We start from the raw sequence: 19,570 nt of genomic DNA on the forward strand, positions 1-19,570 counted from the left end.
TTCCTTGTTCTAGTCCTTGTCCTACACATGTTAGCTTCTACTTCACATATGCTACTTGCTATACTGTCTGCTTTAGATATGATAGGCTACAGTTCATATATGCAGAAGCTATTTACCTTCTCTCTGTCAGAACGCATGACTTGTTTTATCTCTTCTATATTAGTCATGCTTTATCTAGTATTTCTGTTAATAAAATCATTTGGTAAATTACTCATATTTCCAACAATCCAAAAACCTTATTATAGGCAATTTACCCCAAGTGGTTTTGCTGTTTCCATGAGACCTCCTATATTTGAGGGTATCCACTATAAGAGGTGGCGCGTGAGAGCAGTCTTATGGTTTCAAACCATGAGTTGCTATGACGCCACTCTCGGCAAACCTGAAGGAGAGCTTGATGCTCAACATGCACAAGCTTTTCAGAAAATGGATACTCTGTTTAAGGCTGCTCTCTTGAGTGTTCTTGGTGAGAACATAGTTGATGCTTATGCATCAATTGATAATGGAAAAGATATGTGGGATGCACTCGAGGCCAAGTTTGGGGTCTCGGATGCTGGCACTGAGCTATACATCATGGAGCAATTCTATGATTACAGGATGACTGAAGAGCGCTCCGTGGTTGAGCAAGCTCATGAGATACAGTCATTTGCTAGAGAACTTGAGCACTTCAGTTGTATGCTACCGGACAAGTTTGTTGCCGGAGGTATCATCACTAAGCTTCCTCCTTCATGGAGGAACTTTGCTACCTTGCTGAAGCATAAGAGGCAGGAGTTTTCCGTACAGGATCTCATTGGCACTCTTGATGTGGAAGAAAAGGCGAGAGCAAAGGACACACGTGCTCGAGATATTGGGGGAGGATCTAGTGCCAATGTGGTACAGAAGCAGAACTTCCAGCCCAACAAGTTCAAGAACAAGGGGAAGTTTGATGGAAAAGCAAAGTTTGATGGGAAGAACAAGGCTGTGCAACACACGAACTTCAAGAAGAAGAATGGCAAGAACAAAGGTGCTTGTCATGTGTGTGGGGATCCTGATCATTGGGCTCCTAGTTGCCCTAATCGCTATGACAAGTGTCATCCTGGGAAAGGCGGCAAGACCGCTAATGTTGTCATTGGAGACACTGACATGAAGGATGCTGGGTATGGTATATTTCCCACTATTCTTTCAGTATGTCATTCTCCTGACTGGTTGATTGACACGGGTTCTAATGTGCATATATGCGGTGATATTTCCATGTTTTCGTCTTATCAGACCGCAGGGACTTTAACCGTGTTGATGGGCAACGGTTCAAGTGCTTCTGTTCATGGTGTTGGCATGGTCGATCTGAAGTTTACTTCGGGGAAGATCGTGCAGCTGAAGAACGTGCATTATGTCCCCTCCGTCAATAAAAATCTTGTTAGCGGATCTTTTCTGTGTAGAGATGGCTACAAGCTTGTCTTTGAGTCGAATAAATTTGTAATATCCAAGTATGGAACCTTTGTTGGTAAAGGCTATGAGTCAGGAGGTTTGTTTCGTTTATCCTTATCAGACGTTTGCAATAAAGTTGTTAATCATATTTGCAACAATAGTGAATCCAATGTGTGGCATTCACGTCTTTGTCATGTTAACTTTGGTTGCATGTCGCGACTAGCGAAGTTGAACTTAATCCCTAGTTTCACCACCGTCAAGGGATCTAAGTGTCAAGTGTGTGTGCAAGCTAAGCAACCTCGTAAGTCTCACACGACTACGGAAATAAGAAATCTTGCACCACTAGAGCTCATACATTCAGATCTATGTGAAATGAATGGTGTGTTGACAAAAGGTGGAAAGAAATATTTCATGACGTTAATTGATGACTCCACTAGATACTGCCATGTGTATCTTATGAAATCTAAGGATGAGGCTTTGAACTTTTTCAAGATCTACAAAGCTGAAGTGGAAAACCAACTTGATCGAAAAATCAAGAGGCTTAGGTCCGACCATGGTGGAGAGTATTTTTTCAATGAGTTTGATGCTTTTTGTGCGGAACATGGTATAATCCATGAGAGGACTCCTCCCTACTCACCTCAGTCAAATGGGGTGGCCGAAAGAAAGAACCGTACTCTAACTGATTTGGTTAACGCCATGTTAGATACATCGGGTCTCTCCAAGGCATGGTGAGGGGAGGCAATATTGACAGCATGTCATGTCCTGAACCGAGTCCCCACAAAGAACAAAGAGATAACTCCATTCGAGGAATGAGAGAAGAAAAGGTTAAAACTCTCTTATCTGCGAACATGGGGTTGTTTGGCGAAAGTCAATGCTCCAATTTCAAAGAAGCGGAATCTTGGACCAAAGACTGTGGATTGTGTTTTCCTGGGATATGCTTTTCATAGCATTGGCTATAGATTCTCGGTTGTAAAATCTGAGGTACCTGACATGCATGTTGGTACGATCATGGAGTCGAATGATGCGACTTTCTTTGAAGATATCTTTCCCATGAAGGATATGGCTACCTCATCTAATCAGGAGATGCCTAGTTCATCGAATCAGGAACCAGTTACAATTACCGAACCCACAATTTCGATGGAATACTTTGAAAGTCCCGTGGAGGAGAACAATGAAGTTCCTATTAGGAGCAAGAGACAGAGGACTGCAAAGTCGTTTGGTGATGATTTTCTTGTGTACCTCATAGATGACACTCCCAGTTCTATTTCAGAGGCCTATGCATCTGAAGATGCTGACTACTGGAAGGAAGCGGTTCGTAGCGAGATGGATTCCATCTTGGCAAATGAAACTTGGGAGATAACTGATCGTCCTTATGGGTGCAAACCTATAGGATGCAAATGGGTATTCAAGAAGAAGCTTAGGCCTGATGGTACTATTGAAAAGTACAAGGCTCAGCTCGTGGCTAAGGGTTATACCCAAAAGAAGGTGAAGACTTCTTTGATACTTACTCACCTGTGGCTTGACTGACCACTATTCGAGTTCTACTTTCACTAGCTACCTCGCATGGTCTTCTCGTTCATCAAATGGATGTTAAGACTGCTTTCCTAAATGGAGAGTTGGACGAGGAAATTTATATGGAACAACCAGATGGGTTTGTACTAGATGGTCAAGAAGGGAAAGTGTGCAAGTTGCTGAAGTCTTTGTACGGACTTAAGCAAGCACCCAAACAGTGGCATGAGAAGTTTGAAAGAACTTTAACAACTGCAGGATTTGTTGTGAACGAAGCTGACAAATGTGTGTACTATCGCCATGGTGGGGGCGAGGGAGTTATCCTGTGCTTGTATGTTGATGACATACTGATTTTCAGAATCAATCTGAATGTTATTAAGGAGGTCAAGGATTTCCTATCTCGTTGTTTTGAAATGAAGGATTTAGGAGTGGCTGATGTCATTCTGAACATCAAGTTGTTGAGATACGATGATGGTGGGATTACATTGCGTCAATCTCACTATGTGGAAACGATCTTGAGTTGCTTTGGCTATAGTGACTGCAAGCCCTTTCCAACACCATATGATGCTAGTGTGTTGCTTCGAAAGAATCGAAGAATTGCTAAAGACCAATTGAAGTATTCTCAGATTATTGGCTCGCTTATGTACTTAGCCAGTGCTACAAGACCTGACATCTCTTTTGCTGTTAGCAAACTGAGTCGGTTTGTTTCAAAACCCGGAGATGTGCATTGGAAAGCTCTAGAGAGAGTTTTGCGTTATTTGAAAGGCACTGCAAATTACGGAATTCACTACACCGGGCATCCAAAGGTGCTTGAAGGGTATAGTGACTCAAACTGGATCTTAGATGCTGATGAGATAAAGGCCACGAGCGGTTATGTATTCACTCATGGAGGTGGCGCTGTTTCTTGGAAGTCTTGCAAGCAGACCATCTTAACGAGGTCAACAATGGAAGCAGAACTCACAGCACTAGATACAGCTATGGTTGAAGCAAATTGGCTTCGCCGGCTCTTGAATGACTTGCCGGTTGTTGAGAAACCTGTACCGGGTGTCCTTATGAACTGCGACAATCAAACTGTGATCACGAAAGTGAGCAGCTCAAAGGATAACATGAAGTCATCAAGACACGTTCAGAGATGGTTAAAACCTGTCAGGAAAATGAAAAACTCCGGAGTTATTGCATTGGATTATATTCAAACGTCTAAAAATCTGGCAGATCCTTTTACTAAGGGTCTATCACGTAATGTGATAGATAATGCATCGAGGGAGATGGGTATGAGACCCACAATATGAGTTATTCACAGTGGTAACCTATTCTTTGTGATCGGAGATCCCGTGAATTAGATGTGGAAGACAAGTTGTTGGTCAACTGAGAGGAGAGTATCCTTACTATTCACAATACCACTCCATGAAGATGCAATACTCTCCTTATCTGCATGGCAGGTTGATGTATATCTTAATGTGTTCTAAGTGGCTTATTTAAGCAGAGATGTTATCCTGCAGAACATCTTTTGAAGAACACACCTATATGAGTCTGATTGTCAAACGTCGCAATCTATGAGAGAAGGGTTCTCTCTAGTAAACTCATGAAAGGTCACGAAGTATGACACATAAGCTCCATCCGCGGGGAAGACCCACGGTAGCCACGTATCGGTCAAGGCTTTATGTGAAGCTAGATTCGCAGAAAACTTGCAGTTCAAGGCCCAGTCCACTGTTCAAGTTGCTTACTAGTGTAGTATAGAGTTCTAGGTGAAAGTTCAACTTAACAGTCTCCACTGCAGTACCGGTATATAAAACAGTGTTTTGGAACCAAAGGCAAATTTTTGTGTGCCTCTGGGATCTGGTGGGGAATTGCTGGAATTTTGTCTATTTTGGGCCTAGCCCAATAGCAGTTTCAGAAATTCCTAATAAATCCTAGAGGCCCATGCAGCCCATTTGTGCAAGGCAAGAGGTGGAACAAAAGTTTAGTCCCACATTGCTAGTTTAGAGGGAGTTGGACCTCTTTATAAGGGAGGTTCTTTCCCCACATGTATGAGTATGAGAACAAGAGGGACATCCACGCGCGCTCCTCCTCCGCCGCCCGCCTCGCCTCGCCACGACGCGCCGCGGGTTGCGGGAATGAGCCGAGCCGATGTCTAAATTTTTGTCACGCACGACGGGTATACGAAAGGTCACATGGGAGTTGAAACGTTTTCTGTAGTGGACACTGAATTCGAATGGCGCGCCTCTTCGGCCGCTGCCTGTTCGCTTCGTCTCCCTTCGTTGCTTCACCTCCCGCCGCAACCTCTTCGCGTCCTTCTCCTATGCCTATATAAGAGAGGTCGCTCCTCTCCAGAGAGACACACCGAAGATCCCCTTCCTCTCGCCACAAAGTTCCTGAGCACTGCGCTGCTGCTACATTCTTCCCCATCCCGTCTTGCGGCGTGCACCGCAGGTCGAGACAGTAGGCCTCCGAAACCGCACCTTTTGAGTCCTGTACGAGAGAAGGATGATAAGGCTCCCGCCGCAGCCTCTTCGCGTTCTTCTCCTGTGCCTATATAAGAGAGGTCGCTCCTCTCCAGAGAGACACACCAGAAAATCCCCTTCCTCTCGCCACAAAGTTCCTGAGCACTGCGTTGTTGCTACGTTCTTCCCCATCCCGTCTTGCGGCGTGCACCGCAGGTCGGGACAGTAGGCCTTCGAAACCGCACCTTTTGAGTCCTGTACGGGAGAAGGGTGATAAGGTTTCTGGGGAGCGCTCAGCGCGACTACTGGCTGCTTCATCACGGACGATCCGGTCATCGACGACTACTTCCCCGACGACAACTTCTTCCCCGATGTCCACGACCTCCTCGACGACATGGCAGGAGAGGACACCGACCCCAAGTCCAGCGCTTCTGCTACTGCTGTCCCGTACGTGTTCTTGTCTTTCCTGTTAAAGGTTCTGCCACAGTTCCTTGTTCTAGTCCTTGTCCTACACATGTTAGGTTCTACTTCATATATGCTACTTGTTATACTGTCTGCTTTAGATATGATAGGCTACGGTTCATATATGCAGAAGCTATTTACATTCTCTCTGTCAGAACGCATGACTTGTTTTATCTCTTCTATATTAGTCATGCTTTATCTAGTATTTCTGTTAATAAAATCATTTGGTAAATTGCTCATATTTCCAACAGGTACATTTGCCAGCGCAAGAGTCTCCCGGACTACCAATGCTTCCAGTGTCGCTGGGTCCCCAATGTTTGTGTGTACTCCCTCTCTCTCAGTTTACAGGGTGTGCGCGTACCCTTAGGTCGTCAATTTGACTAACCTAATACAAGTCATATATTACAAAAAATATATCAATATAAACTTCAGATGTTCTATTTTCAAAAGATATAATTTTTGTGTTATATAGTTTATATTAGGATGATAAAATCGATAACCTAGATATACACGTAGGATTTGTATAAACTGTGACGGAGGGAGTACTACAACTGAAGCTCCCTGAAAAGTCCCTTGGTGGTCTCGGCATAGTGCAGCCACTGCACTCTCCGGCCCTCGTCCCGAGCCCTACACCTATACACACCTAGAGGCAGGCTTCACACAGTGCTTCAGCTCCCCGATGAAGCGGACGAGCCATTCAAAATTAGAGCACGACGACCCCGTCTCCGCGACATCGAGCCTCAACTATTGCGCCATGGCTTGGGCCACCCCCTAGATCTCGTCGGACACCATGACCTCCCTGACTGTCCTCTCCACGGCACCTTTGTCGCAGATGTCCTTCATGTCCAGCCCTGTCCTCCACACGGCATCCACGAAGAAGGGCCAGCACACCATCGGCACGCCCTCGACGGCGCACTCCAGTGTCGAGTTCCATCCTGCGTGTGTCAGGAAGCAGCCAACCGCCCGGTGCCGCAACACGTCGCGCTGAGGATCCCACTCGACGATGCTGTAGTTGCAGATGGCTGTCGATCGCACGAGAGAGAAGATCAAGTCTGACAGAGGTATTTTGTGCTGCGCACTGAACTGCAGCTTTTCTATGCTTTTCTGTTATTTGTAGCAAGCTCAAATGGCTACCGAGATACAAGGAAAACGCCCACGTCTTCAGCTGGCCTACTGGTCGTGCCATCCCACGACGCCAAGCTGAGATCGAGCAACTACTTTGCCCGCACAGACCGCTACGATCATGCCATCCCATGACCCGGTGAGGCGAGCATTTCTAGCTAACAAACTAACTGAAACTACTGACAGAAAACGCCTAACTGAATCTACTGAACCGTGCATGTACAGGTGCACGCTCCCGGTCCCTTTTATTCAGAGAAACAACAAGTTCAGTGTTGAGTCTTGCAACAGATTAGCTATCAATTCACCCCCTAAATCTGTTGCACCTGGTTGATTCCGAGCTTGAGCCGTAGTTCAGCGAAACGAGTTCTTCCCAAGGACTTTGTAAGTATGTCAGCTAGCTGATCGCCAGTCCGAACATGCTCAATGTCAACTCTTCCCAGCTCAACGCACTCACGAATGTAATGGTACCTGAGGTCGATGTGTTTGCTCCGTTCATGGTGAACCGGGTTCTTGCTCAACTCGATCGCAGACTTGTTATCCACTCTCAGTTTCACCTTCTGAACATCACCCCCGAACATCTCAGCAAGCAACCTACTAAGCCACACTGCCTGAGTTGCTGCTGTAGCTGCTACAATGTATTCAGCTTCACAGGACGACATCGCCACAATCTTCTGCTTTTGGGACGACCACGTAATCACACTGTCTCCAAGGAAGAAAACCAGCCCAGTCGTGCTCTTGCGATCAACAGGATCCCCCGCGTGATCACTGTCACTGAAACCGACTAGTGTGTCACCCCTCCCTGCTTTGAATGTACAGCCGTGGCTCAAAGTTCCCTTCACATAGCGCAGAATTTGTTTCACTGCAGTCCAGTGTTCCTTCCCTGGTGCCTCCATGAATCTGCTCACAACACCCACTGCATACACGATTCTGGCCGCGTGTTAACTAGATACCTGAGACTGCCAATGACACTGTGATACTTGGTAGCATCAACAACTTCACCATTGTTCTTCGTCAGTTTCAGACGGTTCTCCATCGGTGTCCAGCTAGGGTTGCACTGTCCCATGCCTGCATCTTCAAGTATCTTGGTTGCATAACTTGCCTGACAGACTTTTATCTCTCCATAATCTTGCTTTACTTCGATTCCCAGGTAGTAACTGAGCAAACCGAGATCACTCATCTGGAAAAGATCCTGCATCTGTCTCTTAAACTGTCCGATAGCAGAGTCTGATGTTCCAATGATAATTAGATCATCAACATAGACTCCAACCAGAAGAAACTCTTTGTCATCACCTCGTCGGTACAGTGCATGATCCAACTGACATCGCTCGAACCCAAGTGACACCAGTGTGGAGTCTAACTTGGCGTTCCAAGCACGCGGCGCCTGCCGGAGCCCGTATAGGGCCTTCTTCAGTTTGAGAACCTTTTGTTCACTGTTACTGCTGACAAAACCTGTTGGCTGATGCACATATACCTCCTCTGCCAAGTCGCCGTTGAGGAATGCTGATCGGACGTCCATGTGGTGCACTTTCCACTGCCGGTGTGCGGCCACGGCAAGCAGTACACGCACTGTCTCCAGCCGCGCGACGGGAGCAAAGACCTCGTCGAAATCAATCCCTTGCCTCTGAGCATAGCCTTTCGCCACTAGCCGTGCTTTGTTCTTCACAATATTGCCAGCAGGGTCTCTTTTCACCTTAAACACCCACTTCAAACCAATTGCACGATGACCAGCCGGGAGCGTGGCGAGCTCCCAAGTGTTGTTGGCGCGGATTGACTCCATCTCCGCTTCCATGGCGCCACGCCATGCCGGCTCGCTCTGTGCAACATCAACGGACGCGGGCTCCTCCGCAGCTGAGAGACACAGCCCGCTGTACTCAAGGGTGCGTGCCGGAGCGTGATCGATCAGGTGCTCGACGGTCTTGTACCGGAGCGGCACCCCCTCCGAGTCGAAGGTCTCGCCGTCCGGTGCAGACACCCACCCATCGTCGTCAATGGTGAGCGGCGTGAGTGATGGAGAGGCGACGGGGCCTGTCGGCGAGAGCGTGTCAGCCGCCCCGGTCGGCGTGTGCGGTGACTGCACCGGCCCAACAGGTGAGCATGGCTCCGTTGTTGTTGCTGGAGAGTGTGGCGATGCAGCTGTGTCAGTGGACACCGTGTAGGTTGTCGTCACGGGCGCCCCCGCACTGGAGTACACGACCGTGAACTCCCTGGTGTGAGCGGGCTCGGAGTCGCCGCCGCCCTTGCGCCAGTCCCAGCGCCGATCCTCCTCAAAGCGCACATCACCCGTGATGTACAGGTGCTTGCCGATCGGGTCGTACACCCGATAGCCCTTGGTGCTCGGCTCGTACCCCAGGAAGACGCCCGGGCGCGACCTGTCCGCTAGCTTGGTTACGCCGGGTCCGACGAGCTTGACATGCGCGACACAGCCGAAGGTGCGGAAGTAATCCACCGCCGGCTTCTTCTTGCGCCACGCCTCGTATGGAGTGATGCCTTGCAAACTTCTCGTCGGTGACCTGTTCAGTATGTGGACAGCAGTGCGCACGGCCTCACCCCAGAACATGCACGGCACGTCCATGGCCTTCATGAGGCTGCGTGCCATCTCCACCACGGACTGGTTCCGTCGTTCGACGACTCCGTTCTGCTGGGGAGAGTACGGCGTCGTTGTGTTCCTCTGAATCCCCAGCTCTTCGCACTAGGTGGCGAATTCAGTTGAAGTGAACTCGCCGCCTCTGTCAGTCCGGAGCGCCCGGAGCTTGACACGGCCTTCCATCTCTGCGTGTGCTTTGATCTTCTTGAAGTACCGAAAAGCCTCGTCCTTGCTCTTCAGTACCTCAAGCCACATATACCTACTGTAATCATCCACGATCAACAGAAAGTACTTGTTACCACTAGTCGTCGCCGGAGTAATGGGGCCGCACAGGTCGCCGTGGACGAGATCGAGCGCGTGCTCGGCACGATACGCCGACGCGCGCGGGAAGGGCGTACGATGCATCTTCCCAATGGTGCAGCCCTCGTAGAACTGATTGACGTGCGCGATCGCCGGCATCCCACGTACCATGCTCTTCGCTCTGAGATCGTGCAGCGCACGGAAGTGCAAGTGACCGAACCTGGCATGCCACCTCCAGGCCTCGTCCTGGGCTCCGGCGAGCAGGCACACGGGAGCAGCCAAGTTCAGAGCCACGGCGTAAAGCCGGTTGCTCGTCTGCCGCACCCGTGCGAGCAACAGCCTCTGCCTGTCGTACAGACAGAGCTTGCCGTCCTCGATCACGGACTTGCACCCGTTCTCATCAAGCTGCCCGAGGCTGACAATGCTCGTGCGTAGCTGCGGGATGAAGTACACGTCTGCGAGTGCGCGATGCTCGCCATTGCGGCATGTGAACAACACGACCCCGCGCCCACAAATTTGCACGACAGAGCCGTCACCAAAACACACTGTACCTCGTACTGTCTCGTCGAGCTCCGAGAGCATGTCGCGGCGCCCCGTCATGTGGTTGCTGGCGCTGGTGTCCAGATACCAGCGGTCGTCATCCGTGGCCACCGGCACGACCCGCGCCTCGTTGAGGAAGATCTCCGGGGCCGGGCAGCGCGTCGGTGTCCGTGACCTCGCTGCTCACCACCGCGCAAGTGGCTAGGAGCAACCCTGGCTGCTCGACGTCGACCTGGGCGACGTTGGCCTGCTGGTCCTGCTGCTCGCGCTGGTCCCTTGCCTTCTTCCGGCACTCTTTCGCCCAGTGCCCTGGGATGTCGCAGTATCGGCAGTCGCCCTTGCGCTTGGGCGTCGCCGGACCGCCGTTGCCGCGGACACCACCTTGGCCACGGCTACCGCCGCCTTGGGAGTTCTTCGGGTTGTCGTTGCCGCGCCCGCGTCGATCTTCGGACCCCGACGACCCGCCGGCTTGATCCAGCAGCTTCTCGCGCGCGCGCCACTCATCAGCAGTGAAGAGCAGTTGTGCGCCGAGCACCGGTGTTTCCTCGCGGTCACGCACCTCGACCACAAGGAGTCGGCCACAGAGCTCCTCGTGGGAGAGCTGTTTGGTGTCCACGAGGGACTCATTCGCCAACCGCCATCTCGCGGTAGGGCCGCGGCACCGTCCGGAGGACCTTGAGAACAGCCATGTGCTCGTCCACCGGGTCGCCGAGCGCCTCCAGCTTGTCGATGATCGTCCTGAGCCGCATCACATACGACTCGATCCCTTCGCCGTACTTGTACCGGAGCGCCTCGTACTCCGAACGGCGAGTCTGCGCCTTGGCTTCACGCACGCGCTCGACCCCGACGCGCATGGTCTTCAGGGTGTCCCATGCCTGCTTGGCCGTGGCCTTGGCGCCCAGAATACGCATGAGCTCCGGCGGCACCCCCTTCAGGAGGGCGATCATGGCGCGCCGGTCGTCGCGATCCGTACCTTGGCCAGTTTCCACCACCCTTCACAGCTCATCGGCCTGCAGCTGCAGCTTGGTGATCATGGCCTAGTCGGAGTAGTTCGTGCGCGTGAGCATCATCGGGGGAGCACCGCCGCCGCCACCGTGCACGACGCGCTCGATCACACGCACCCCCGACCCCACCTCTGTGGAGAGACGCGCCAGGCAGCGCCCTTTTCCTCCTCCTGCTGTTTCTTCGACTTCTCGTCGTCGCTGCCTGCCATCACTCCGGCGGATCAGACACCGCCGGCGCCCAGGATGGATCGAACACCACCGAGGCTCTGATGCCCCTTGTAGTTGCAGATGGCTGCCGATCGCACGAGAGAGAGAATTTCGCGAGAGAGAAGATCAAGTCTGACAGAGGTATTTTGTGCTGCGCACTGAACTGCAGCTTTTCTCTGCTTTTCTGTTATTTGTAGCAAGCTCAAACGGCTGCCGAGATACAAGGAAAACGCCCACGTCTTCAGCTGGCCTACTGGTCGTGCCATCCCACGACGCCAAGCTGAGATCAAGCAACTACTTTGCCCGCACAGACCGCTACGATCATGCCATTCCATGACCCGGTGAGGCGAGCATTTCTAGCTAACAAACTAACTGAAACTACTGACAGAAAACGCCTAACTGAATCTACTGAACCGTGCGTGTACAGGTGCACGCTCCCGGTCCCTTTTATTCAGAGAAACAACAAGTTCAGTGTTGAGTCTTGCAACAGATTAGCTATCAGATGCGCCCCCTGCCGCCTCCCACTGCCTCGACGGTTTCTCCGAGGAGCGCGGAGCCAGCCATTTGGACCATGTCCGGCCGGAGCACCCAGCGGAAGGCGTACCCGGTGGCTGCCAGGCCTGCGAGGAATTCAGTGAACTGCTCATGCGTGATCACGGCGAGGCTCCCCAGGCTCACGTACACGACGGACCGGTCGTCGTGGCCGTCCAGCCACGCCATGCACCCGTCGTCCTCCCGCCACAGGCTCGCGCTTGCGGCGAACTTCGACCTCACGTGAAGTGGGCCTACCGCGAAGACGTCGCTTGTGCACGACGCGATGTGGGCGAGCGCTGACCGCTCCATGGACGCTGCGGTGTTGACTATGAGCGCATGTGCCTTGCTGGAACGAACGGTAACCTCGGCGAGCTTGAGCACCAAGGGGTCTTCGCCCCCTTTTTCAGCGCAGGAGAGTCCTCGAGGAAGATCTCGTCGCCGGAGGAAGTCCTCCATCCCCGGAACGCCACGCACCAGGTCGTCTGCAGGGAAGGCGGTCTCGCCGAGCTCGACGAGCTTGGGCATAGACAGGATCGCCAGGTAGCTGGACGCGCTGTGCGTGACGAAGGCGAGCGATGGGATGCCGAGCTCGTCAGCGATGTCGAAGGCGAACGGAATGGTGCTATCGGCGAGAACGCATGTCACCGGCGCATCGGCGGCAGAGAGCGGGGCCCGGTACGCCCGGTGGGCCCGGCGCATCGTCGGGTTGGCCGTCGGGGATGCACAGCAAGCGGAGGCCCGGTGGAGGCGCCTGAGCAAGACGACGGAGGTTCCACTCGGTGTGGAGGAAGGTGACTTGGACGCCGGCATCGACGAGGGCGGTGGCGAAATGGAGCATGTGCCCCTGCCGCGGCCAAGGGAACAAGAGAACGTGCACCGCGGCGTCATCCATCACCGCGGCAAATCGGCAGGTCGTCCAACTCGCAGATTTAGTGCAAGCTCCGGCCGGCGTTTGCTACAAGCGTGATGGAGTAAATGGCACCGGCGGTTCGAGAACTTGCGCTGCGGGTGCACTTAAGTCATGCTACTTGCAAATCGGAAAAATCCGTCATTGAACTTGCATTACGGGTGCAGATAGATCACACAGGTCATCTGAACCGGCCAGCTGCCCGGTTTTCTCCCTCTAACGGTCAAACGCGATAAATTTGTTCACGACTTTAAACATATATGTGATTCGTGACTTTTAAATAATGTTCGTGAACGATAAATTTGACAACTATTTGTTCACGACTTTAAAAAAAATGTTAGCGAAAGTTTTTTAAAAAATTTGTGATCCGCGACTTTAAAAAAATGTTCGCGAACGATAAATTAAAAATATTTATTTAAAATATTTTGTGATTCGTGACTTTAAAAAAATGTCCAGGAATAAAAAATTTGAAAATATTTTTGAATGATAAATTTAAAAAATTTCGTGAATGATTAATTTGAAATTTGTTTGTTCACGACTTTTAAAAAAATGGTCGAGAACGATAAATTTGAAAAATATTTTTGATTCGCGAACATTTATTTAGAGTTGTGAACATTAAAAAAAATTCTGATTCACGACTTTAAAAAAAGTTCGCGAACGATAAACTAAAAAATATTTATTAAAAATATTTGTGATTCGTGACTTTAAAAAATGGTCCACGAACAAAAAGTTTGAAAATTGGAAAACTATTTGTTCACGACTTTAAAAAAATCGAGAACGGTAAATTTGAAAAATATTTGTGATTCACGAACATTTTTTTAAGTTGTGATCATTTAAAAAAATATTTGTGATTCACGACTTTAAAAAAAAGTTTGTGAACGATAAATTAAAAAAATATTTATTAAAAATATTTGTGTTCGTGACTTTTAATAAATGTTCACGAAGAAAAATTTTGAAAATAGTTGTGAATAATAAATTTGAAAATGTTAATGAAAGATTAATTTGAAAACTATTTGTTCACGACTATAAAAAATGTTGGCGAATGATAAATTTGAAAAATATTTGTGATTCACAAACATTGTTTTTAAGTTGTGAACATTTTAAAAAAATATTTGTGATTCGCAACTTTAAAAAAATTAGAAAATATTTATTTAAATTTTTTGTGATTCGTGACTTTAAAAAAAATGTCCAGGAATGAAAAATGTGAAATGTGACCTATCTGGACCCGCAACGCAAGTTCTATGACGGGTTTTTCTCGAAAATAGGGCAGCTGGCCGGTTCAGATGGCATATGTGACCTATCTGCACCCGCAATGCAAGTTCAATGACGGGTTTTTCCGGTTTAGAAGTACCATGACTTAAATGCACCCGCAGCGCAAGTTCTGGGACCACCAGTGCCATTTACTCAGCGTGATGGGGGGGGGGCAAATTAGAGCCCTGTAAAACTCATATAAAGGTCTGTATGTTTACCATTTTTGTAAACCATTTGCTCGAAGAGCCCTCCAAATCAATCTACAGTAGCATCTCTGCACATGTCGTTGTGGGATAGAACTTGAGTTGGTACAACCCGTGACTCATGCCAAAGAACGAAGCTACGATGCTCCTTCTACTTTTGAATATCTGCTCAATCAATCAGGTTGGCTACGTCATTGATGACAATTTGGCCTCAATTCCACATGTGCTGACGGCTGAAGAACCACATCGTTAAATAAGAAAGCAGTAATGCTACATCGACGGGCTCTTTACAGGGCTTTACAGACAGGTGTGGAGCTGTCAACTAATCATTAGATTAAGGTGAAGAAGGAGCCCCACCCACCTGAAAATCAGGGGGAGGGGGGCGAATTAGAGTGAAGGTCCCTGTAGAACTCATGTAAGGGTCTGTATGTTTAGCATTTTTGATAAGAAAAATATGTTTCAGGATCCCCAGGTGTGAACATAGACGGTGAGTACTGAAGGACCCGGTTGTCATTTCATTTTCTTTGAAGATCAAAATGCATACTTTGGCCCCCGCAAAAAAAGAATGCATACTTTGACGTATCCTTTCAGTATTTCTCATGGAGAAAGTCCACTTTCGTCCATTTAACTTCTACAAATTTCTACCTTTCTTCATTAAAATTTTATTTGATCTAATCTTGCATTATTCATCTGCCAAAAAAGTATATTTAGAGTCCTCAATCCTGTTTTAGGACGTAAACTGGCCAGTTTAGGACTTCCACTTCTCGTATGTTTTATTCCCTCCGTTCTAAATTATAAGATATTCTATTTTTCCCGGAACTGGATGTATGTAAGCGTGCTTTAATGTGTGTGTTCAATCATTTTAGTTTGTATATAGTCTATTTGGAATACCCATATTTTTTAAATAACACTCCTTCCATTTCACAATGTAGTGCACACACGTTTTTTAAGATTTAACTTTGACCATAAATTTAATCAATGAAATGTGAGTTATGTGTCATAAAAATGATACCATTGTATTCGTATTCGACGGAAGTTTTCAATGGTATAATTTTTCAGTGACTTGATTGATGTATTATTCGTCTAATTTATAATCAAATTTAAATCTCGAAAAGCATGTCTGCACAAAATTATGGAATGGATGGAGTATTATTAAATTTCATTGCCAAATATCTGAAGAGTGATATCTTTTAAACAATAAATCCGATTGGTGATATTCTTTATATATTTGAATTACTCGTGGCAAGACCATTAAATAAGTTCAATACTTGATACATTTCAACTAATTTTATTGCACAGATTCCAAATTGCATATTTCACTCAAATCAAAAAAACATATTGCACCCATGTGGAAAAATGATTGTGCTCATTTAAAAAATATATATTTCACTCACATAAAAAAATGATTTCATCACAGAAATAACCGATTTTACTCATTTCAAAGAACCAATTTCACTAAATTGAAAAACATATTTCACTCATTGGTGTTATTATAAGCTGTTTTGCACACTGAAAATTGAATGGCTGATATAGGTGGGTTGAAATGTTAAAGTCGAATATCATTTTTCAGTTTCGATTAACTCATTCCACTCATTTGTGTTGTTCTAAGAAATTCCCACACAGATTTCACTCATCCACATATTTCACAGAAGTTTCAACATATGGAATGTGAAATAGCTTTGTTTCACATATTTCTTTTCAAATATGTTTCTTTTGAATATTTGTTCACTCATTTTCACAAATATAATTTTTCAGTTTCAGTAACTTATCTCACTCAAAAACACATTTTACTCATTCTTTTGTTTTGGGTACGTAGTCCCCACACATATTTCGCTCCTCCAAATATTTTACAATTTTTTTAACATGTGAAATGTGTGAAATAGGTTTGTTTCACATATTTCTTTTGAAATAGGTTTGTTTACAATATTTCTTTTCAAATAGTTTTTATTTTTAGAAAACTTATGTCACTCATGTTGTTGTTCAAAATTAAACACATTTTTGAATAAGTGGATCGAAACAGATTGAGTGAAATAAGTGGATTGAATCATCAAAATTAAGACATGTTTAAAATTTATCCTAGATTGACCTTGTTCTAAAGGTATTGACACTAGAAGCTCCAATATATATATATATATATTAAACAAAAATATGGTTCAAAAGATACGAATGATTAAAATTGCGGTGGCCGCCGGCTGTGCACCCAGCGTGAAGGACGAAAGCCTACGTCTGTGGCAGCAATTATTTGAATCCAACAGGGAAGGTGTGGCTTTTTTAATTAGGAGTGATGATAAACACCCACAGGGTTCGAGAACCCGCGTCGGTGGGAGCACGCAACTGCACTCCAACACTGGGCTAGGAGTCCATCCACCAAATCATACTAATCACTGGATCAACTTTTTCTTTGAGAAAATAATCATTGGATCAACTTAATAGTATATTCCTTTGCAATACACGGACAATTATCTAGTTTTTTAAGAAAAACATTATTGCTCTGCATATATCTCCATAATTGATGGTGGCACTTAACAATGCGATTATTTTACTCAGTGTCTGGCAAATTGCTACCAGCCTGTACTAGTCTTCGTTCATTCTGGGCTTCATTAGAGAGGAGCTGATGTTGAGCTCCCCGATGAAGCGGACGAGCCGCTCGAACTGGAATGACGACGACCCCGCCTCCGCGATGTTGAGCCTCAACTGTTGCGCCATGGCTTGGGCCGCCTCCTTGATCTCGTCCGAAATCATGACCCCCCTCACCGTCTTCTCCACGACGCCTCTGTCGCAGACGTCTTTCATGTCCAGCCCCGTCTTCCACACGGCGTCCACGAAGCGGCTGTTGGTCTGCTGGTCGGCGAAGAAGGGCCAGCACACCATCGGCACGCCCTCCACGGCGCACTCCAGCGTCGAGTTCCATCCGGCGTGTGTCAGGAAGCAGCCCACCGCCCGATGACGCAGCACGTCCCGCTGAGGAGCCCACTCGACGACGCGCCCCCTGCCGCCTCCCACTGCCTCGACGGTTGCTCCGAGGAGCTTGGAGCTGGTCATCTGGACCATGCCCGGCCGGAGAACCCAGAGGAAGGCGTACCCGGTGGCTGCCAGACCAGAGAGGAACTCAGTGAACTGCTCGTGGGTGATCACGGCGAGGCTTCCCAGGCTCACGTACACGACGGACCGGTCCTCGTGGCCGTCCAGCCAGGCCATGCACCCGTCGTCCTCCCGCCACAGGCTCGCGCTTTCGGCGATCGTGGACCTGGCGTGCAGTGGGCCGACGGCGAAGACCTCGCATGCGCACGACGCGATGTGAGCGAGCGCTGGCCCCTCCATGGACGCAGCGGTGTTGATTATGAGCGCACGCGCCTTGCAGCTCCGGGCGGTGACCTCGGCAAGCTTTAGCACCAAGGGGTCTCCGTCGCCTTTTTCAGCGCAGGAGAGACCACGAGGAAGGTCACGTCGACGGAGGAAGCCCTCCATCCCCGGCACGCCACGCACCGGGTCGTCCGCGGGGAAGGCGGCCTCGCCGAGCTCGAGGAGCTTGGGCATGGACAGGAGCGCCAGGTAGCTGCACGCGCTGTGCGGGGCGAAGGCGAGCGCCGGGATGCCGAGCTCCTCGGCGATGTCGAAGGCGAACGGCATGGTGCCATCGGCGACAACGCATGTCACGGGCGCATCAACGGCGGAGAGAAGCGACAGGAGCAGGGCACGGTACGCGGCGCTGCCGGTCGTGCACATGGACTCCATGAGATCCAAGAAGCTGCAGGGTTGGTCTTCGGGGAGGCCGTCGGGAATGGAAAGCAAGCGGAGGCCCAGCAGAGGCGCCTGGGCCAGACGGCGGAGGTTGCGCTCGGTGTGGAGGAAGCTGACTTGGAGACCGGCGTCGACGAGGGCGGTGGCGAAATGGAGAATGGGGTTGATGTGCCCCTGCCGTGGCCAAGGGAACACGAGAACGTGCGCCGCGGTGTCCATCATTCTGGCAAACGGCAGGTCGGCCAACTCGCAGATTTAATGGCGGCTCTGGTGGTTGGTGTTGCTTGGCGTCCTATATATAAACGGCGAGGGAGAAGGAACAAACCATCGGCAATCAGAACACTCCAGTTAGGAGTACGGAGTAGTAGTAGTAATAATCTCCAATAGCAACTCTGCACCCGATCCGGCCGTCGCTGCAGCACCTCACTGTTGGTGGCGGCAGGTACGCGGAGAGAGCTGTCATCGGCATGCCCTGCACAAAAACAGAATTCAGTTCAAGTCTGGATCAGGCAAGCTCAAGACTGCAGAGTGGTGATTAGTATGGATCAGGGTACTTGTTGCTGTTAAACATTGTAAACATATACGGTAGAGTATATAAACCGTATATGTGTTGTATTTGTACAGGTGAGTAGGCGTGCGTGTTGTGTATTCAGTTGGGTCTTTGAGATATGATCTTATCAGGTTGTTAGCTAACTTGGAGATCAATCCGAGTCCAACTAATCTTATATCTATCCTGGCTTCGGCCCCTATATCGACACGCACGTGTCCCTGCAACGAGCATACGCTTAACCCTCGTTTTCACATGGTATACAGAGCCTACCTTTTCCATCGCATCTAGATGTCGAGCTCCTCCTCAGCCGTTGCCATGGCCACGCCCTCCATCGCCTCTCTTGGTCACACCATCACCGAAAAACTGACCCGAGAGAACTTCCTAGTGTGGAAGGTGCAGGTCTTGCCGCACATCAAGGGGGCGGGGCTGATGGGCTATCTGGACGGCTCGATCAAGGAGCCAGCCGCCGTGCTCTACACCGAGAAGGACGTCGCCGGCAAGGAGACCACATCCTCGCCGAACCCTGAGCATGTTGTGTGGGTTACTTAAGATCAGCAAATCCTCACGTTTTTTATCTCATCGCTCTCCCGTGAGGTTTTACTGCAGGTCAGCTCCCACACCACCGCCGCATCGATCTGGAATGCCCTGCTGCAGAGCTTCTCCTCGCAGTCAAGGGCTAGGGTTATCCAGCTCCACTCGGCCATCGAGCACACCCGCAAAGGGGACATGTCTGCCGCTGCCTACTACACGAAGATGGTGAGCATCGCCGACGAGCTGGCAGCCGCAGGCAAGCCCCTGGATGAAGACGACGTCG

The 19,570-nt window shown here is 49.1% G+C and overlaps 1 protein-coding gene and 1 pseudogene across 1 annotated transcript; both read right to left on the minus strand.

Moving 5' to 3' along the window:
* Nucleotides 1-6,446: 6,446 nt before the first annotated feature.
* Nucleotides 6,447-13,016, minus strand: LOC123153553 (myricetin 3-O-rhamnoside 1,2-glucosyltransferase UGT709G2-like; annotated as a pseudogene).
* A 3,843-nt stretch (nucleotides 13,017-16,859) lies between these two features.
* LOC123148576 (myricetin 3-O-rhamnoside 1,2-glucosyltransferase UGT709G2-like) lies at nucleotides 16,860-18,586 on the minus strand. Its single transcript, XM_044568012.1, has one exon. It carries the CDS (start codon nucleotides 18,426-18,428, stop codon nucleotides 17,040-17,042), a length of 1,389 nt encoding a protein of 462 aa, XP_044423947.1. The 5' UTR covers nucleotides 18,429-18,586; the 3' UTR covers nucleotides 16,860-17,039.
* Nucleotides 18,587-19,570: the final 984 nt, after the last annotated feature.

The sequence above is a fragment of the Triticum aestivum genome, chromosome 7A (assembly GCF_018294505.1).
Source record: "Triticum aestivum cultivar Chinese Spring chromosome 7A, IWGSC CS RefSeq v2.1, whole genome shotgun sequence".
Taxonomy (NCBI): Eukaryota; Viridiplantae; Streptophyta; class Magnoliopsida; order Poales; family Poaceae; genus Triticum; species Triticum aestivum.